This window comes from Phocoena sinus, chromosome 1, assembly GCF_008692025.1.
Source record: "Phocoena sinus isolate mPhoSin1 chromosome 1, mPhoSin1.pri, whole genome shotgun sequence".
NCBI classification, from domain to species: Eukaryota; Metazoa; Chordata; class Mammalia; order Artiodactyla; family Phocoenidae; genus Phocoena; species Phocoena sinus.
The window spans coordinates 112,960,894-112,982,498 of record NC_045763.1 but is presented as its reverse complement, the minus strand read 5'-3'; the positions used below and the strand labels follow the sequence as shown (position 1 = coordinate 112,982,498).

General features: G+C 41.5%; 2 protein-coding genes across 53 annotated transcripts in view; one reads left to right on the top strand and one right to left on the bottom strand.

Moving 5' to 3' along the window:
• The window catches only part of UBAP2L (ubiquitin associated protein 2 like), a 43,550-nt gene extending 30,926 nt beyond the window's left edge, over positions 1–12,624 (bottom strand). For 14 of the 50 annotated variants that reach the window (XM_032651331.1, XM_032651440.1, XM_032651456.1 and 11 more), the window contains exons 1-8: positions 11,820–11,905; positions 7,641–7,770; positions 6,345–6,422; positions 5,696–5,806; positions 1,913–2,114; positions 1,447–1,542; positions 979–1,024; positions 339–451 (exon numbers count right to left, since the gene is read on the bottom strand). In XM_032651331.1, coding sequence (XP_032507222.1) covers positions 339–451; positions 979–1,024; positions 1,447–1,542; positions 1,913–2,114; positions 5,696–5,806; positions 6,345–6,422; positions 7,641–7,730 — 736 coding nt within the window. In that variant the 5' untranslated portion in view covers positions 7,731–7,770; positions 11,820–11,905. The other 36 variants (XM_032651532.1, XM_032651540.1, XM_032651604.1 and 33 more) reach the window with 17 other exon arrangements.
• Positions 12,157–20,955, top strand: C1H1orf43 (chromosome 1 C1orf43 homolog). 3 transcript variants are annotated; one of them, XM_032651741.1, is made up of 7 exons: positions 12,157–12,518; positions 12,910–13,011; positions 16,574–16,691; positions 16,905–16,958; positions 17,613–17,779; positions 17,867–17,925; positions 19,994–20,955. In XM_032651741.1, exons 1-7 carry the CDS (start codon positions 12,453–12,455, stop codon positions 20,187–20,189), a joined length of 762 nt encoding a protein of 253 aa, XP_032507632.1. In that variant the 5' UTR covers positions 12,157–12,452; the 3' UTR covers positions 20,190–20,955. The 3 variants fall into 3 exon arrangements, with proteins under 3 accessions (XP_032507632.1, XP_032507650.1, XP_032507642.1); XM_032651759.1 differs by having other exon boundaries at positions 12,230–12,518; positions 17,867–17,973; XM_032651751.1 differs by lacking the exon at positions 12,910–13,011 and having other exon boundaries at positions 12,288–12,518.
• Positions 20,956–21,605: the final 650 nt, after the last annotated feature.

Sequence of the window (21,605 nt, the reverse complement as noted above, 5' to 3'; positions counted from 1 at the left end):
TATAATGGAAAGAGCATGAACTTTGAGAGTCAAAAAACTCTGAGTTCAAATACTAGCAAATTTCATAACCACTCTTGCAGTCTAAGTCTTGTCATCTGGAAAGTGATGATAAATAATGTCTATTTTATAAAATAGTGATGAAGATCAGGTGAAACAGCATGTATAATGTGCCCATGGGCACAAAGTAAATGAAGGAGAGTACACTGTAATTCTGTTGTCACCCCTTTCCTCTCTCTGACTCAGCAGCCAAAAACTACTCCACTTTTTTGTTAAGTATATCCTCAAAAAAATTATTTCCTTAGATTCCCAGAGACAAGAAACTAATAAAAGTCACTCACTCGTCCCATCATCTGGTTCAAAGTGGCCAGTGTTGTTCCATGTATTGCCGCTATTATTGCCATAGTTATCATCAGTATTGGCCGGCTCTGCATAATCAGCTGGGTTAAAGGTTCTGGGAGAAAAAAAAAAAAAAAAAAAAAAAGCTTAAAAGAGTCTCTGAGCTCTAAGCAGCACCAGTGAAAATTAACTCAAAAGGAGGGCAATCAGAATCTTGACTGTCTCTTTCCTAGTACAGATCAACCATGGCCCCATTCTATAAGCCTATAAGCTGTCTACTTTTGCTCACTTACCAGCTTACCTAAAATTTCACGGTATAATCTTTTTTTTTTAAGAATTTTAATTTATATCCACTATCCCTTTTGGATTAGGACACCAATAAAATCCACATGAAGATTTTGAGAAAACAGCAGGTATGTGTATTCAAATGAGATAAAATAATTCAGGTGGTAAATGCTTATCTCCCAAAAATAAGCCCTATGCCTATACACAGCTGATGAAATAGTCCAGCAATCTTTCTGATCACATTTTGGTTATAGCTGCCTATTATCCTCAGGATACCAGGATATTAACCATGCTAAAACATTATGGTAATGCTTAAGGAAAAATTAAAGACTTTAACACTGGATCAATGAAACTTACCCCATTCCTTGAGCAGAAAACCTTCCTCCCCGCCTACCAGAGCCACCTAAAGAATGAGAAAAAGAGGGAGAAAGAAATATTTTAGAAGTTGATATAAAATCACCTTGCCAACAGAGGCAGCTTTGGAAAGTAAGTGGTTGACATCATCAGATATTCCTTCTCTCACTCTGTAGCACATCAGTTAATATAACACAGCAGGACAATTATTATTGACAAGGTTGTTCCTTTGCTGATCAAACTGCTGGATCCTCAAGCAAATACAATAATAGCAACAATAAAGAGCAGAGGAAATGACATCTACCTTCCTTCCCACTGCCCACTCAGTAGTCTCTAGAATTTGCATGACACCTCAACAATTAAGGTATCCAGAGTCCATGTGAATTTGTCTGGTTTTAAATAAAGCAGACCCCTACTAAACTAATAAGAGTAGCTTGCCCCCAGTATCCATCCCGCCAACAAACTGATCACCTCTGCCTCGGCCACGACCTCTTCTGCCTCTTTCTGTGCCTCTTCCAGAAGGCCCTCCACTCTTGGTGCCATCTAATCCATTTTCCTGACCTCGAACTGAAATTTAAAAACAAAACAAAACAAAACAAAACAAAACACCACAGATGGCCAGAGCAAAGTGAATAGAAAGTATGTACATAAATGGTATGTATACATGGTGGTGGGGAGACAAAAACAAAGAAGAGAAAATGAGCTGGAAGGATGGAACATGATGGTTACTAGGGAATGGTTACTAGTCAAACAATTTTACAAACGGCTACAAGGTAACTTCATGCTCAACTGGTGGCTGTTGCTAGAAAAGGCTACATGCAAGAAATGCCAAGGTCTCAGAACAGATGATTTTAAGAAAAATCAAAAGGATGATATAATGGTTACTAGATCCAGCCTCGCAGAGCCCTGACATCCCTCAAGTCTAGACATTACTAACCCACAACTAGTTTTGTTAAAGCCCCATGCATACACTCTCGTCCGCGGCTGGCACCTCTCCCCCGTCTTGGTGGCCCACCACGTCGCCGACTATAGTCTCTGTCCCGGTCTCGATTTTCTTTGCCTTCCTCGTTGGATTCCGTTTGGCCACTGTCCTTCTGTCCTGAGACTCCTTTCTTCTTCCCAACCATCTCCCAGGAATGCTAAAGAAGAGCAGAGCATTCATGTCTAATCAATATAGGTTGCTACCAGGAAACCAGAGATAAAAGCTGGGACAACTGTTAACCATTCTCCTCTCAGCATCCACATCTAAGATAACTTCTATTAGTTTATTTCTGTTTAAGTGGAGAGTATAGACAAAACCTCAAAACAAATTCTACACCTATCACTGCAAAATTGAAGCCCTTTTTGTAGAAGAGGTGCTTATAAGCAAATGGATTGCAAGGATCACTTCCAAAAGGGTTACCGAGATCTCTATCCAGTTCAGTCAATCGGCGTGGTAGTCAAAGGACCTAGTTACTTACTGGACCTTTCTGTCAAGTGTGTTTCCTGGGCTGAAAAAACTAATTCCCTTTGGATTCAGTGACTCCCAGTTTCTTATAGCCTTATCCATGTCAAATAAAGCAGAAAAGAAAACTGAAAGTTTGTAAAAGTTAACTCTGAATTCAGAATGAACGAATAGCATTTGACTCTTGAGTATATTCTCTAATTCAGCAACCTAGAATTTAGGAGGAAAACAACTATACCTACTCCCCAACCCACCCCGCTTCACACACACCAATTTCCTTTATTTAAAAGAAGACCAAATAGCAGTCAGGAAAGCACAGCCCTGGCCTTGAGACATGCTGACTATAGGAAGCCTTCCATTCCTGGTTTTATTCACTGTGTTCTCCCCTATACATCCTGAATTGCTACAATACGATTCAACCTTCCTCAAAGCAGTTCATTCCAGATTGCAGGAGGGAATATTTACAGTAAGGAAAATGAGCTAAACAGTCTTGCAAAAACTCATTCCTTAGGAAAATGAGTTTTATAAATTTGAAGGTTTTTTTTGGCCTCGCTGTGTGGCTTGCAGAATCTTAGTCCCCTTACCAGGGATTGAACACAGGTTCTCAGTAGTGAAAGCGTGGGGTCCTAACTACCAGCGAATTCCCTATAAATTTAAAGTTTTAAACACACAAATACATTGATTTACAAATTTTTGCAGAAAATATGTACAAATAAAAGTTCCAGTTCAATCACCAAGACTATCAGAGCTTTACTATCCTAGATACCATCTAACCCAAACTACAATGGCCCTGTTGCTCAGCAACAGGTATCTAATACCCAATAACTTTGAAAATATGGAATAGTAATATGAAACTACTATTAGTTTTGTCAGGGTTGATAATAATATTGTGGTCATATAAAAGAGTAACCTTTAAGGGAAACATGCCAAAGAATTCAGGAAATAAAGTACTATGATATCTACAACAACTTATTTCCAAATAATCCCAAGTGTCCACCAGTGGATGAGTGGATAAACGAGATGTGCTACAAACATACAACGGAATATTATTCAGCCTTAAAAAGGAGTGAAATTCTGACACAAGCCACAATATAGATAAACCTTGAAAACATTTTGCTAAACGAAGACACAAAAAGACAAATATTATTTGATTCCACTCACATGAGGTACCAAGAACAGGCAGAACCTTACACGAGGTAGTGAAAATAGGTGTTACCCCAACATGGGAGTCGGGAAACGGAGAGTTAACTGTTTAATGGATACAGTTTCTAATTAGGAAATGAATAAGTTCTGGAAATGGATAGTGGTAATGGTTGTCCAACACTGTGAATGTCCTTAATGTCAATGAATTGTATAATTAAAATGGATAAACTGGTCTATTTAGTTAAGTATATTTTACCACAATTTAAACATTTTTAAGTTCAAAAACAGTAAATTTAAAACTATACTAAAAGCATACCTACATATTCTAAAAAAGTCCACAAGAAATAGTTTACTAAAAATTAAGTATCTGCCTAGCACTCGGCAGCTCCTTGTTGCCTACTCTTTCAACCCACCCAGATTCCACATTATAGCTGGTAGGTCAATTTTTGCTCACAGTAGCTTCAATTCATAAATTATAGTAACCTTGTAGCTAAATCTACATCAGCAACACTGGAAAACAGACTCGACACAGTTCTTCGAGTTTTTGCTACTCTGTCTCAAAACCTGATAGGTTTCAGAAACCTGTCACCTTTTTCTTCTCTATGGTTATACATCAGCTGCTGGCACCAGATGGGTTCTGTAAGTAAAAAGAATTACTATAATCTTCCCGAGGCACTGCCAGTTTTCTAATACGATCTCATCCAACCAAATACATCCAACATTGATTCCCACTGGTTTCACTAGTAGCTTATTTATTTGTGGCATAAACCTACATTCTCTACCCTTTTTTCTTTTTTGATACTGTGAAAGGTCAGACTTGCAGCACTAGGCAGGAGATGCTAGAAGGTGAAACAAAATATGACTTGTGCAAAAAAAAAAAAAAATTCACTTTTTTTTTTTTTTTGGCTGTGCCATGCAGCATGCAGGACCTTAGTTACTCAACCAGGGATTGAACCCGTGCCCGCTGCACTGGAAGCTTGGAGTCTTAACCACTGGACCGCCAGGGAAGTCCCCCCAAAATTCACACTTTTTAAAAGTGTAAGTAGATCCACCTCTACCTCTACCCCACTCCCTCGAAAATACAGAGACAATTACTCTGGAGTAAACTCAAGATGAACCAGAACTGCTTTCTGATTATCCAGGCAGTAATTTTCAAACAAGACCCATAATATAAAATCTAATCTAGGACCACACTTTTGAAGAGAAAAAGGTACGAATTTAAATTCAATGATTAAAAATAGTTTTTCACTATTATTTCCCATTGCTTCGAGGAAACTGACAAACCTCCAACATTCAGCTAAAGTGACACTGTAACATCAGTTAAGTTAATCTCTCTAAGGATGAAATCTGGTTATCAATTTCAACCAAAGATCCCCTGAGTAAGACCACGTAAATAAAAATGACTTCAAATGATACACTCATTAAAAAAATAATAATAAAGGTCTCTACTAAACACCGTAGGAACATCCCAAAGATTAATTAGTAAGGCAGAATCCCTGCTCTTAAGGGGCTTAAAAATTTGAAACAGTAATAAGACAATAACAAAACACAGGATTCTCATTAAATGGAAAGGAAAGGAGGAGGTGAAAGCAACTCTAAATTCTAGGGCAAGAGTTCCTCCAATATCCCCTGTCATCTCCAGGGATGGTCAACAGGCTCTAAAGTTTGTTTCTCTGCTAATTCAACAGAAGTAAGTTCACATGATGAAAAGGTATTGTGAAATGTAAAGCTGATATTGGTGGGAGTGTTCTGAAATCAGAATCCAGTAGTCTGTGGCTTTGTTCAATAGCAATAAAACATGTGAGCAGAAATCTTCCATGATTAGTAACTAAGGCTATTAAATAGCACCTCTAACTCAGACTAACCAAATCTTGAAAACAGTCACTAGCCTAGAATGAATAATTTATTTCCAGGCCAACTAGAAGAAACTGATTTTATCTGTTTTCTCCTATTAATTGTACATAAATTTTAAGTATTTGCAACCTGCGGTAAATAATCTTCAAGACAGTTGCTTGCTTTATTTGGAGAATAAGATACTGTGCTTTAAGGTGAGTTACCCCACTTGCTATTTCTGGAATTTACTAGCCTCTCAACGAGGGACCCACTTTCTAGAACACTTTATTAGCACTCTACCGTATCTGGGTTTCCTTCCAGCAGTACATTGATGGCTCTGTTGACATCTCCGTTGCAGTCATGCAAAGCAATGACACATTCATCCTGGTTCTTGCCTGTGATATCAATCAACTGAAAGAGAAAGATCAGCAACCATCATGAACAAGCCTGCACTCCCCACAAAAGAAAACTAGGTGAAAAAAAAAGGAGCAGACACAGCTGAGTTTAAAAGAAACAGGCTTAAAAAAGTAAAACATGCAGAATTTTGGTACTCTAGTTCCAAAAGCAAAATATTAACAACCTATGATTAGGGATGGGGCAAAAGTATTTATAAAGCAGTTGAATAACACAGCATCTAATAGAGAATCAAATGCAGAAGCATACAGAATCCAGTATACCATGACTTGCCACATTTCCTAGATGCCACAACTATTCGAAGCTGCTGTACAATGGTATCAACAAAGTCATTCAATAAACAAGAGGTTAAAATTAAGGTAAAACCTCTTTGAACAAGGTATCTGTCCAAAGGGGTACAATCAGACAATAAAAGCACTCATAATTCGTTTAATACTATAGTGGAAAATATCCTGGTAGGCATCAATTCTATTTAACTGTGCTTTGATCTTGATGTCTTTTTCCACAGCTTATGGCAAATTAGCGATACACTCACTTGTTTCACCTTTTCCTCAAAGTCAGCATCATTATGGTCCGAAATCATCTGTGCAAGTCGAATTTGTTCCGCAGTGGCCTAAGAAAGCGTGATCAAGAGACAACAGTTTAGAGAATAAGAGGGACCTATATAGTCAATATTCATCATCTCCCACCCCAATTTCCTTCTCCTTGTTACAAATGACCAACTAATAAAACGCTACCACCATGACAACAAAGAGTGAAGCTGTGACTATTTCAAGCTACAATCTCTAAAAAAGCAGGGAGCTTTTTCACCTATGTTCACAGTTAAAGAGACTTTCACTTTGGGGTCACAGCACCACTTTGAAACGTCTGTGCTTTAATTCAATTTCATTTATTTGCAAAGTCATGTGTAAACCCTGTTCCTGATTCTGCAATGACCAATGCCACCCTTTTATTCCTTAGGGATGAGAATATCATTAAGGTTTAGTCTGAGGATACACTCGGCATATCTTCCAAGTATCCAGTGTATGTTTATAAGATGTCAGAAATTTTAGCCCCAACTGAGATTAAGTACTAAAATTCTGCTAGAAATTCACCTGGAAAAAGAAGTGAAAGAAAAATGAATAAGAGGAAAGTTCTAGTCTTACATATTCAATTTAACTGACCATAACCAAATACAAATTAATTCATTCATATTAGGTGCCAACAAATACCAGACTAGTTATTAAAAAAAAAAAGATTATATCTAAATCCAACTTAAAAAGAAAAAAAAGAGAGAACTCATAAACCTCAGCACCCAGGTGCCAAGGAGGTTAATTTACTCTTTAAAACTGAGCAATACTCTAGGGTGTCTCATCTGTTAATCTTGAAGGAACATAGTAAAGATGCTAACTCCTCATGGGAAAGGAAAAATCAGATTAGGCCTCAATGAGACCAGAGAGGAAAACAAAAGACAAGTTAGGGAAAAGAAGAGCAAAGGAAAGGAAGAAGGTGGCAAGACAAAGATTGGCTAGAGGGATATCAAAGTGCAAGGTCTAGGAAATAAGAAATGTATTGCTATAACAACCCAGATGAATGAAGGAAAATGCTATCTTAGAGATACAAAGCACAGGACCCATTCTTTCCAAGCCTCATAATGCAATAAATTAAGCCCATTGCATCACAGCATGTCATTAACAGTTATCAGGCCCCAAGTGAAAAGAGGCATGGATTAGAAAATAAGAATAACGAACCCAAACTAATAATCCAAAGCACAGAATGATGCTGCACTAGATGGAAACCAGTATCAACCAGCAAGGCTACCTCATGGATCCATATCCCTTGGGTTCTTTACCTGGGGCCGCTGCTTGTGCTGTGTCTGATTTTGGTTTTGAGGTGGTTCCCAGTTTCCCCGGGCTCGGTTAGTGCCCACCGACGTCATCATTTACAGTATATACAAATAACAGTATTTACAAGGTAGAATACTGAAAGATTTAAGAAAAAAAGAAAAGTTTAGATGTTAAATGTGGGCAAAATGTTTTCAACCTCTCTTTCATCAGCACCTTCACCACTTTCACTTCTTTAAAGAGACAAACCAACATTCACCTGTTCTTAAGACAGATTTCCAGTATGATAAATTCCTTAGAGAACTATGACTATTTATCCATTTTTGTAAAACAAGAAATATATAAAACATGTGTTGTGATGGTTTGTTTTAAAGTTATGAGCACGATTTGGTTACAGTCCCCTATAGGCAGCCTTTGTGAAGTTTTGCTATCTTGATAGTAAGCAAAACAATGTTAATAATCAAGTCTTCCAATAGGCGAAAATACCCAACGTCCCTTTGACAGAAGGAAAGATAATCAGCAAAGCCTGGAAACAAAAGCCTTCCAGGAAGGGGATTAGTCTATACTCCAAATAAAAACAATTTAAAATGCTGTACTCAACCTACCTTTGAAAACAGCTTTACCTGCCTTACAACCTTTCAAACGTAAGTTGCATGTGTCCTCCATCATTTGGGAAAGGACAAGCTCAAGCCTAGCCTCTTTCTTCCTCCCTCAAGTTTCTATCTCTCAGTATGGTGTGGGGGCTCCCACACCTTTCAGCAAAGCACGTATCAGCCCCAGTGACTTTGCCCAGAATCTCAGTTCCTTGGATAATAATTCTAACACGCTGTTTTTGTGGCTGCTTCTGTGGCTGCTTCTGTTGGTTTCCTAAGTTCACAGTTCCAAGAAACCAGAATTGCAATTCCCCTCCACCACTCACCTTAATATATAGAGAATCCCAAATTTGTCCCAAACCAAAAGCATCTAGCACAGAGTTTTATTTGGAAGAAAGTGCTTCTGGGAAGTCATTTTAAACTTGAGACATTATTGCCAGCAAGATGACTTTGTTGAGTCTTTAGAGACATGGAACACACAGGGCCTTCCCAAAACCAGATCAGTTTTGTTAGTAACACTTCTAACAAGCAAAGATTCTACTGAATTTAAGTTGCCTTCATTGATACTTTGTTTTATAATGCAACCTCAGCTGTTGCATTTAGTAAACAAAGAAAACATTCATCATATGATGGAGTGCTCAAAATAAGGTTACACTGCATTGTTTTACTCCCTGCCAAAGAGGACAAGTTTATACTTTTTTGCTCTATATTGAATTTTTTTTCATTAATGATACTCCATATAAGGTAATTCTAAGCTGCCCAGAAGACATTGATGGATTTGAGGGACAGGTAGGCTGGGCTTCTAAAGAAATATGCAAGGATTAATATTAGGAGACTGAATTTCACCTGTTTCTTGGGTCACAAAGAAAGCCAACTTCCCTGTGGATAAATTCTTCAGCCAGTTGGGTCAATATGTTACATAGGTCTTTGCTGTTTGATGCAGTCATTAAGAATTGAGTTTTACATTTCCTGTCACCAAGAAATATTTTTAAGGAAAGTGCATGGCTAATTTTTAACCATTACCTCTTCTCCCTACACAAATGTGCACAAAAAGGCCTGTAAATATGTATAGATAGTACAGGATTATTTGATACACTGTAGTCCACTTTCCCAGGCTGCCATTATTGTCAAGTTCCAACACTTAATTTACAATAAACAAGTGTTATTCAACCAAGTACGCCTGGATTCAAATCAAACAGAAAAAGAAAAAATATCAGGCTTTATTATAATTGACTCTAAGATGAACATTCTAACATGGGAGTGGCCTCTCCTGTAACTTACAAATATTGATTGCTTTCTACTCATCATGTGATTTCAATTTGTGAGCATGAGTTACACTAGGGATATGAATTTCAGGACTACCTGTATGGACAACTGCATGTACAGTACCAATCAATGTAAATACATTAAAAAGTCATTTTGAAAGCCACACAATTACTCAGGAAAGGGGAAAAATAAAATCCTCCTAATCACTCTTGCTATTAGCTTCCACTTCTCTCTTACAAATGCTTTGAAATGTGTGACTAAGACAATGTGTGACTAAGACAATTTTACCACCTAGGTAGTAACAACACTGACCAAAAGATCAAAAGTAAGTGATGTGGGATGGATCACTGGAGGGCACAGAATTAGTAGCCTTTTAGTAGCAAGCAGAGACACATACCCAGAGTTATCACAGAGATGAGGAATCTTGTTAAGTACTCTTTCTTAAAACATAAAAATATTTAAGGGAAGTAGGTGACAAGTATTGGAGACCAAGGGAATAGTGCAGGAACAAATACAGATTTCAATACAAGAGTGCCCTTGACTGTTTTCTGAAAACCAGCTACTTAAAAAAATAGCCAGAGAAATTTTACAGAAAAAAATAAATAACAAGTATTTATTGAGTATCTACTATGTGTCCAATACTTTAGAAAATACAAAAGCAATATGACTTGGTTGCTGCCCTCAGGGAGCTTACAATCTAATTTGAGAAACAATTCAGAAACTATGAAGCTGGAAGGGGGGTGGGTAAGGCTTGCTACTTCTAACAGAGCAACTAATTCCCCTAGATGCTCTGTGGAAATGATCCCTGCATCCCCTTCCCCATCAACTTGAATCTAATTTAAAAAAGAGTACTTCCCAGTTAGGACACATTTGGCAACAAGGGGCTTTAAGTCAAAATCCAAACAGTACATTTTAAGGCCTTTCATCATTAGTTTACATGCCAGCAACACTTCCCGACTTCCCATTCACGACGGAAATAATCACTGGGATAGTCAAATCTTTAAGGACAATGGTTGTAGGATCTCAAAGCAGTTTTAACAACCCATACACAGCCAAAACGTTTTACTTCTCCTGTATTTCAGGTTGTCACTGACCCTCATCACATCCCAGCAAGTCACATCAGACATCCATCCCCAAAGCAGAATATGGGTGGTGGAAGTGGATGGGGAGAAGACAAAAAGGATTTCTCCATCTAATAATCAGGGACAATCAAAGGCAAAAGGGGTAACAATAACAACAAAAAAAAGGCCTGTTACTGTGGTGTTTTTCTTTCCACAACATCCTACACCAGAGATGGCTACATTTCAAGAACGGTGGTAAAGGAGCGGCCTCCTGTTTGTGACATCAGTTTGCAAAGCAATTTAAGGACTGTCCACAAGGTGAAGGGTCGAAGAAATTTGGAATTCCTGTCCCATTATAAGAAGAGTGAACACATACCCCACTGCTCTAATGACGTCCCTTAGGCGCAATATACCCTATGGGGGCCTTCAGGCCCAGCTTCCCAAATAACATCATTAATTGTTTGGGGTACCCAAAACTACAGTATGGAAGACAGGAAGCTAAAGACAGCAGCAAAAAAATATATTCCAAGAGCTGGAGCGGTGAGCAAGAAGGAAAGGTAATAAGACGAGCTGACAAAGAGGCTGGAAACGGAGAGGGGACGCAAGCCCACGCGTGGAGGATGGGAGGCTCACCCCGCTCAGCGCCACATCGGGAGCTCCCGGGGCCAATCGCCTCCTTACCTCCCACCCGGAACAAATTAATCCTCCGCACTCCAAACTGAGGGCCACATGGGGGAGTTTGGGGCAGCTCCACCCCATCGCCCTTCCTCTCCCCCCCACACACTCCGCCACCCCCAAACCAGGCCGGATCCGGATCAGAGGAGGCCCGCAGAGGATTGGAAAAGAAGGAAAACCTCTCGTCTTCTCCACAGGCACCGGCCAGGGTAGAGACAGGGCCCTACCTCAGGCGGGGCCCAGGCCTAGCTCGCTCGCGCTCTTTCTCGCTCTCCCCCGTCTCAGGCTCTAGCCGCATGGCCCCCCCCACTACGGCTGCCCCAAGCCCCGCCCCGGCCACGCTCCCAAATCGAGGCCCCGGCTCTGGCGCGGCCCACTAGGCCGCGAACCCAACCATAAACAAAACCTCCAGCGGCCGACTCGGGGGGGGGGGGGGGGGGGGGGGCAGGGCTCGCAGGACTAGGAGGGGGTGTACAGTGGGGAACACACGGTGCGGGGGGGCCTACCGAGGGAGGGGGATACGGCGGGGGTAGGAGAGAAAGGAGGGAGGGTAAAAGGGGGATCGTGGATTTAAAGGGGCCGCGGACAATACCCGGCCCCGCCGCGCTGCCGCCGCCGCCGCCGCCGCCGCCAACGCCGCTGCGCTCCCAACTTTACCTCAGTCTCCTCCACACTGACACCCCGGGCCGCGCCGCCCCTGTCACGTGATATAAGGTTCCCTCCTCCCTACCCCCCTCCCTCCTTTTCCCTCTTGCGCTCGCTCTCGCGCCTTCCCCCTCCCACTTGCCTTCCTGCGTCCCCCAGCACGTGACGCGAAAAAGGACGCGCACGCAAGCGTGCGCGTGCCGCCTCGCCACGAGACACCTCATTCCGGCTCCGCGCGTCCGCCCCGCCTCCTCCGCGGCGGCCCCGCCTCCACCACGTGACGCGCGGATAGCCTCCGTTTCCTCTTACTGGCGTAGTTCCGCGTCTCCGCACTCGTCGGTCCCGGTTGTCATTGCGTGCCTGAGTCACGTGCTGGGGGGAAGCGGGAAGGCGTCGTTCTTCTTTCCTAACCACCCCCCCGTCCGCCATGTTTTCAGGCCCGGTCAGCCTTGGTCTTTCCCCGTAAGGAAATGGCCGGGGCGCTTCAGGGAACCCAGGCGCCGTTGCCTCGGCGCAGCCCGGGCTGACGAGGCAGGGCAGCGGGGTAAACCGGAGCGGTTCTGCGCGGGGTGGGGAGGCCATGGCGTCCGGCAGTAACTGGCTGTCCGGCGTGAATGTCGTGCTGGTGATGGCCTACGGGAGCCTGGTGAGGAGATTCCCCCACCCCATTTCCTGCTGTCGCCTCTGACCCAGTAGAGACCCTCCTCTTGAGCAGTTCCCGGTCCTCATTCTCCACCCACTCACCTGCGCTTTTTCTGGGCTTTGACTCCTATCCCAGGAGTACCTGGGAGCATAAGTCACCGACCGCCCCGCCCCTGGCCGAGAACCCTCCCCCTAAACCCTAGGATAAAGACCCCCAAGCCTCTACGCTACAGGCTTATCTATGTCCACGCCATCGCTGACGGCCTTGCTTTGTCCCAACTTATACCCCGAAGCATTCGTGAGAGGCCGAATTGAGGGATTTGAAATGAAGGCATGCCTTTTTTTTGTCTAACTTTTTAATTCAAGGTTATTTACTTCTCATATCTTTTGGACAGGTGTTTGTACTGCTATTTATTTTTGTGAAGAGGCAAATCATGCGCTTTGCAATGAAATCCCGAAGGGGACCTCATGTCCCTGTGGGACACAATGCCCCCAAGGTAGGTCCTTAAGTCATGAGATAGTCATGGTTTTCCAGATCCATTAGGGCCCAGAATGAGATTTCCTTTGCCTTTAGAAATGACTTAATTCCCGTGTTTCCTTGTCCAGTTACCCATGTGTATATTAGTATATTGTATATTAGTATATTGAGCAATAAAGGTCATCTTGGGTCTTGGCTTACCTGCTCACTGCCGTGGCACAGCAAGTAGCTTATCCAGGGACTTCAGTTTCTGCATCTGCAGAATGAAGGACTTGGATGAAAATTCCCAACTCTTTATGGTATGATGTTTCCCAGTTCAATTTAAACTACCCAGTGTTTAATGTTTTGGGTTTTTGTTTTTTTTTTTTTTTTTTTTTTGATTTAGGATGGGGTTAGAGTAGTTAGAATTAGCCCCAGATCAGTGAGAAGGGTTGCCATTGCAAAACTTTAGATTTATAAGGGCCCCATAAATCATCTAGGTCTATCATTCATGTTACCAACTGAAATCTAAGAAAAGGAAGCAGCTTACTGGAGGACATACAGGAATTGAATAACGAAGCAGTGTCTGTCTGTACTTTCTCCTTAGGTAATTGCTTTCCTTACCTTGGCTTTAAATATCTACTGTTGAAATTTTATTTCTATCCCATTCCTCCTTCCTGAGTTCCATCCTTGTGTATCCAATTGCCTACCTAACATTTCCAATTAGATGTCTGATAGGCATCTCAAACCTAACATGTCCTAATGCCCCACAGAACTCTTAATACCCCCAACTGCCACCCCCATCCTGCTTCTTCCGCCTTACACTTCTGGGTAAAGGTTGCCTGCTGTCCTTACCAACCTCCTTTTGTATGGCTCTTCCCTGATCACTGGGATCCAGCTACACTGGTTGAATTTCTTTATGTGTGCTGTCACTGTGGCCTAGAATGATCTACCTCTGGTTTTTACTTGGCTAGCTCATTTGATCTTTAGAACTTAACTCAAATACTATCTGCTACAAAGAGGAATGCTTATGACCCATTATAAAGTAGATCTTCTTTGTTTTCAGATAGCATTTTACTACAAATATTCTTTTATGTTTATTTGTTTAATGCCTCTCTCTTCTCTAAGCTGTAAGAATGTATACACCATGCCAGTTATGTTCACTGCTGTAGAGCCAGGGCCTACACATAGTAATAATTCATTGTTGAGTGAAAAGCAGGTTAGTGGGAGGGCTAGAGCCCGGACACAATTCTGTCAACTCCTAGAGCAATGTCCTTTCATTAACTAGTACTGTAACCCTCCTCTCATTGTTCTTTGCTGATATATTTCATGGAAAGCCTCAAAGATGATGTTGTGGCCTGAAACCTCAACAGTGCTTCCACATTCTCCCAGTTCTCCGAATGCCAGCTGCCTCCCATAAGAAGGATATAGGGTTAGTTTCCAGTATGTCATGAGCCAATCAAACCTTTGACTATTTAGGACCCCCCAACCTCAGACTAGATGAGATCAAGATTCCTTTTGCTCTAAAAAGTTCTGGCGAAATTCTCATCCATTGCTGGTGGAAGTACAGACTAGTAAAAGTGCTTTGGAAAATATTGGGGTATTGTCTAGTAAGGTTGCAAATGTACCTAATCCATAGCCCAGCAATTCCACTCCTACCATAGAGAAATTAATTTTTGTTCATGTGTACCAGAAAACACGTACAAGAATACTCACAGCATTGTTTCTAATATATATATTTTTAAAGCTGTTACTCTAAATGTCCATTTGAGAATGGATATATAATAACGTAATAGTATTCTGGAATACTATAAGGAATGAAAATAAACTGAAGATAAGTATATGAACACAAGTGAATCTCCAAAATACTTTTGAATGGAAAAAGTAAATCAAACATGAATGAATCTCAAAAATATGCCAGGTGAAAAAGTGCCAGGAAGCCATTCACAAAAGAATACGTACTGTATGATTCCATTCCATTTGTATGGAATTCTAGAACAGGAGGAACTATATTGATAGAAAGCACATCAGTGTTCCCTGGGGCATGAAGCGGGAGGTTGCCTGCAAAGGGGGATGAAGAACGTTTTGGGGTGATGAAAGTGTTCTGTATCTTTTTTTTTTTTTTTAAAATTATTTATTTATTTTTGGCTGCATTGGGTCTTCATTGCGATGTGTGGGCTTCTCATTGCAGTGGCTTCTCTTGTTGCAAGCACGGGCTCTAGGCACGCGGGCTTCAGTAGTTGTGGCACGTGGGCTCAGTAGTTGCGGCTCGCAGGCTCTAAAGCACAGGCTCAGTAGTTGTGGTACACGGGCTCAGTTGCTCCATGGCATGTGGGATCTTCCCAGACCAGGGCTCGAACCCATGTCCCCTGCATTGGCAGGTGGATTCTCAACCACTGCGCCACTGGGGAAGTCCAGTGCTCTGTATCTTGATTGGGATAGTGGTTGAATGGATGTATTCATTTGTCAAAAATTGTCAGACTACACACTTAAAATGGATGTATTTTATTGCGTGTAAATTAAACCTCAGTAAAGTTTATTTAAAATTTTAAAAGATAGGTTGCAGAGCAATTCAAAAAGTATTTTTCCAAAAAATATATATATATTTTCCATTTGTATAAAGTTCAAAACCAGGCAAAGCTAAACATCTTCCTCAGGGTGATGTGATAAAACAGCAAAGAAAAATAAAACTTGAGAAGTTAAGGTTGGAGGTTGCATTCAATCAGGTGGACACACAAGGCTTCCAAGTCATTGGTCATATTCCAGTTCATAAATTGGATAGTGCATACAGGTGTGCATCTTAATGAATTTTGTAATTAAGGTGTGTAAATATGTCAAATGTATTCTATGAATGACATATTTCACAATAGAAGTTCCTAAATGTCACAAGAAAATACTTGCTGGGACTCTGGCAACCCTCTTAAGTTAGATGAATATGAAACTGTTAACAGTGTTTGCTTCTGGGTAAGTGGGGGTGACACCTTTCGTATCTTTTTTAATTACCTACTTAAAAAATTAAATGTGCTCTAGAAGAAAGCCTCTAGAAATCCTGTGGTCCACCAGGTAGGCATAGTTGCCAAACTTCTAAACCACATACAGATCTTATAGGTTTTTAGAGTAGATTATGACCTTCAGTTGATGTCCATTTTTTCCCAGCTCAGGAAATTCTTTATGACACCTAACCAAGATTCTTCTAAATCCTGTCAAGGGAACTTCCCTGGTAGTCCAGTGGTTGAGACTGCACTTCCACTGCAGCGGGTGCGGGTTTGATCTCTGCTGGGGGAACTAAGATCCCGCGTGCCACTCAGCGCCCCCCAAAATTTCAGTTGAAAATCAGAAATAATGTTAATGGTGTAGAGCTTGAAGGAATTCTGGCAGGTTAAAAGATCTAGCTTAGAGATAGACAGTTTGGAGAGGTTCTTAGCGAACCCAACCCCATTCTTTATTAAATTCTTGAGTCTTACCTGGCAATTTCATTAGCCAAATGAGCATTTTCTCTGCTTCTGTTGTCTTAGTTGTTCACCTGTTCTGCCCCATTTCCAGACTGATGGGAAGCAAAGTACAGGCTAAGTGACTGTGTATTCTTTTCTCCACACGAACAGGACTTAAAAGAGGAGATTGATATCCGACTATCCAGGGTTCAGGATATCAAATATGAACCTCAGCTCCTTGCAGATGATGACGCAAGACTGCTACAGCTGGAAACCCAGGGAAATCAAAGTATGTGGCATACTTTTGGAGGATACTTCAGTGAGGGGTCTCACAAACTCAGAATTCCTTTGCTCTCAGAGTTATAAACATAGCTGCTGGCAGACTCAGCAGCTGTGGGTCCTTGTTACTGGGTATATGTCAGATGTGGGAGGCTCTTTAAGCTTCCTGGAGTTTGAAGAATCTTTTGAGGGTTATACCTGAGACCAGTCTCTTTCTTAACAGATTGCTACAACTATCTATACAGGATGAAAGCTCTGGATGCCATCCGTGCCTCTGGTAAGGGCTGCTCAGCAGCCGTTCCGGATCCTGAAAGCTCACCCGGGGAAGAGAGGGAGGAACCCACTTTATGTGTTAGAATTTGTCCTTTCTGCACATCTCCTGCTGGTAGGAATTTCCTAGTTTTGAGAGTACTGGGTTACTATTTTGCCTAAGGAAAATGATGTATGTAAGTTATTTTTCTCCAAAGAATCTGGATTTGTTTTGTTCTTTCTAGACCTTTAGTTTCATGAACTAGATGGTGGTACTTTGCTTGTTTTCCCACAAAAGACAGGCAGCATCTGCTTTTTCACCAAGCTATTTAGATGGTTCTTGAATTCTTTTCTATGACCATTGTCAGAAATGCTCTTGAATTTTTTTCATATGACCATTGTCAAAAATGCTCTATCTCTACCAAAACATAGTTAATATCTTAAACTATGTGTAAATAGGGTAAATAGGAAAATGACACTATTGTGTGTCGTTAGTATAGTTTAACAGTTGTATTGCCACCACCGTATGACCACTCAGACATAGCTCTATATCTCTGGTCTTCTGAATTCTCTTAGAATTTCCCCCCAACTCACTCATTGGACCTATTTGTAAGTTTGGGAAATTAATTAGAAAGACTAAACAAATGGGAAAGGGGGTATCATTGTTCTATTATCTCCATAGAGATCCCATTTCATGCTGAAGGCCGGCATCCCCGTTCCTTAATGGGCAAGAATTTCCGCTCCTATCTGCTAGATCTTCGAAACACTAGTACTCCTTTCAAGGGTGTGCGCAAGGCCCTCATTGATACCCTGCTGGATGGCTATGAGACAGCCCGCTATGGGACAGGGGTAAGCCAGATGACCACTTTTTCCTTCAGGGAACTAAAGGGATGCCCCAGACTGAGAGATCCTCATTCTTCCTTCCTCTTTCTTCAGGTCTTTGGCCAGAGTGAGTACCTGCGCTATCAGGAGGCCCTGAGTGAGCTGGCCACAGTGTGAGTTTGGAGGGGAACATGTCAAAGGGAGCTGGTTAGAGAATACAGGTAGTGCTGGACTGTTCCCACAGTGAGATGACCTTCAGAAGCACTGTGAACAAAATCTATGATAACATAAGAGTTGTCAGGTCCTAGACTGTTAGAGCAGCTTCTTGCTCACATTGGAAAGCAGATGCTGCCCTACAAGCTAATAAGAGAAGTTTCTCCTACTATTGTGCATCTCTTTTTCTCTTGTTTTTGTTTTTTGTCCAACTCAGTAAAATGTCAGAATTGGTATAACCTATTACACCAATAAAGAGAATAAAATAAAGTTTTTCAGCACACAAAGATGCCTTCTCTTCAGGGCCCCAGTGTCATCCTTTTGTGCCTTGGTTCGATAAAAGAATTGAATGCCAACCATTTTTATTACCACTTAAAGTATTAGTAACCCTATCTGAAACCAAAGGTGTCACTAAAGAATCAGCTGCTGAGGGCTTGTGTTATAGAAGAGACATCATGATTTTTCTCTGGGAACTTTTTTTTTTTTCCATTTATGTTATGGCCACGTCACAATTCCTCTTTTTTTTTTTAATGTTATGTATTTTATTTATTTATTATCTTTTTTGGCTGTGTTGGGTCTTCATTGCGGTGCACGGGCTTCTCATCGCAGTGTCTTCTCTTGTTGCGGAGCACGGGCCCTAGAGCATGCGGGCTTCAGTAGTTGTGGCTCTCAGGCTCTGGACTGCAAGCTCAGTAGTTATGGTGCACTGGCTTAGTTGCTCCACGGCATGAGGGATCTTCTCAGACCAGGGATCAAGCTCGTGTCCTCTGCATTGGCAGGCGGATTCTCAATCACTGCACCACCAGGGAAGGCCCTCACTGGGAACATTTTAAATACGTACTAACAAACCTTCATTATGTTGTTTATGCATACGTGTAACTGAAAGAGTAAAGAGGGAAAGCCAGCCTAGAATAAAAAGTTAGTTACCAGCCATGAAAAGAGTACATCTGTTTTCTGCTGTGTTGATTATGGTTCTTTCTCAGAAGATAAGGGGTATGTCTGTCCTGTCTTCTCTCTGTTCTTAAAAATAGACTACCTTGTTCTAAAGACAAAAGGTTCTAGTAAAAACTACTTAGAAAACTAATAAAAATGAACATGTGGAAAGGATGGAAAGGAGCATTTGGTCTAGAAGTCAGGCAGGAGGCCTGTTCAAAATTCAGTTTCTTTGAAAGACAAATAGTGTATGATTCCACTTACGTGAGGTATCTGGAGTAATCATATTCATAGAGACAGAAAGTAGAGTGGTGGTTGCCAGGGGCTGGAGGAAAGGGGGAATAGGGAGTTGTTTAATAGGCAGAGAGTTTGTTTTACAAGATGAAAAGAATTCTGGAGGTTGGTTGCACAACAATGTGAATGTACTTAACACTGCTGAACTGTAAACGTTTAAAAATGGTTAAGATGGTAAATTTTATGTGTATTTTACCACAATTTAAAAAAAATTTAGTTTCTTTGATCTCTAGTTTCTAGAAAGTTTCAATGAGTATATTGAAGAGTAAAGGCTCTGAAATCTGACAAACTTAGGTTTGAATCCCAGCTCTCTGTCTCTTACTAGCTTTGTGACCTCAGGCAACTTACTGGATGGACCCTCAGTTTCCTAACCTGCAAAAGGGGATGATACCGCCCTATAGGAATAGTGGGATGTTAGTAAATTACATGTTGGTAAAGCACCAGGTTTAATGTCCTAATAAGTGCTCAGCAGTTAACTTCAATATTATTTTGTTATTCAGTTGTTTCAAGGCACTGGGAGTATATTAATGGCATGCACACATTAGGTGGATCAGCAGAATTAAAAGTTTTCTTTAAGCACAGTGAAATGAAGAAGAGGTTGAGTCAGAGGCAGGGACTCAGTGGGAAAATTGGTTTCTCTGCTATTTCTAGGCTACCAGATGAGATTTTAGTAACTAGTTTATAAGGTAGGACAGAGACCATTTGTGGCTACAGCTGCATTTATAGGATGGATAAGCCTTGAATTGTTTTCTTCCATTAGTCCTCATTCTGTCCGTGACCTGCCCTCTTTGTTTTCTTCAGGGTCAAAGCCCGAAGTGGGAGCTCTCAGCGACAACATCAGTCAGCAGCCAAAGACCTAACCCAGTCTCCTGAAGTCTCCCCAACAACCATCCAGGTGACATACCTCCCCTCCAGTCAGAAGAGTAAACGTGCCAAGCACTTCCTCGAATTGAAGAGCTTTAAGGACAACTATAACACACTGGAGAGTACTCTGTGATGGAGCTGAAGAACTCTCACTGTTGATGAAGCCAGACAGACTGCAGTGTGCTTGCCAGGCAGCCCTCAGGTCAATCTGGCTCAGCAGCCCGGACTGGATCAGCTGAAGCTCTGGTTAAGTTCAGAGCTCTTAGAGTTCATGCCTAGAGGTCATTTTCCCACCCTCTCTTACGGCCAGTTTCAGAACATCAGTTAAGACTTTATTTTCCCTTGGTAGCACTTTTCTCTGGAGTTGAATTCAGATGTTTTTCTTAATATTTCTGTTAAAGCTTCCTTAAAAATCCTCACTTGGTTTTAATCATGGTTCATCTGTCCTTTTCCAGACTATAAATAATCCCAAGGGTGAGAGTTGCGATGATGAGACTTGGTGTCTTGTCTTCTGTATCTGTCCCTTCGAACACAGTTGAATGGGAACCATTTGGGTTTGAGACATCTAAGAGTTCATTGGTGGGAAAGGTATACAGGAACTGGTGGGGAGATTGGGTGAGGCCATGAGTGGTATGTGGAACAGCTTACCCTGGTGCTCCACTTAAACCAGGATGTGTTGAAACATTAACACAACTTCCCTGGCGTGCGAGGATCTGCCTTCTACTTTCATTCCCTACTGTCATGAATAAAGTGAAAAGGGAATGTTTTGACACCTGACATAATCCCATCTCTCCTCATGTGTGGGGTAGTGTGAAGGAATGGTCAGACCAATATATTGGTCTGACTTTATATAAACTATTTAATAAAATGAACAATTAAAGAATAAAGCATATGATTCATTCCTTTATAGTTGTCTTTTAATAAAACAGGCATGTGATATGCTCTCTGGACCTAGAACCATACAGATACTCCTTGGGACCACAAAAGAAGAAATCCTGAAATGTGACTGGTCCTTGCTCATAGAATTGCCTGTGTCACTAATAGAAGGCTGGAGAACCAGGATTCCCTTCAGGTCTCCAGGGCAACAGGCCAGGTGACCAATCAACTCCTAGGCCTAGGCTCATTGTTGGAGGTGTAAGTGTTGCTATGACTACTGAAACCTTGGTGACTGAAAACAAAGAAGAGCCTGTTCAGTCTCCTAAGACTACATCAAGCAAGTTTGTAGACATGTCTGTGGAAAAGATGGTAAAAGTAGAAGTATGCAGAGTTGGAAAAGGGGCTGGTTTGGATGCGTTTCCCTGGATGAGGTTTCCAGATCAATTTACCAGAAATGGACAGATGTAACAGAAGGGTAGTAGCAGGAGTGGGAGATGATGTCTGGCACATAGTAGGTGTTCAGATATTTGTTGCATACTAACCACTGCATGTTACCTTTGATCCATTCTGAAAGGAGTAGGACTTTCTCCCCACCTACCCTAGGAAATTGGCTACTCCCTGTCTCTAAAGGGAAAGGTCTATGTGTCTCCCACTATGATAGGGTACTGAGTGA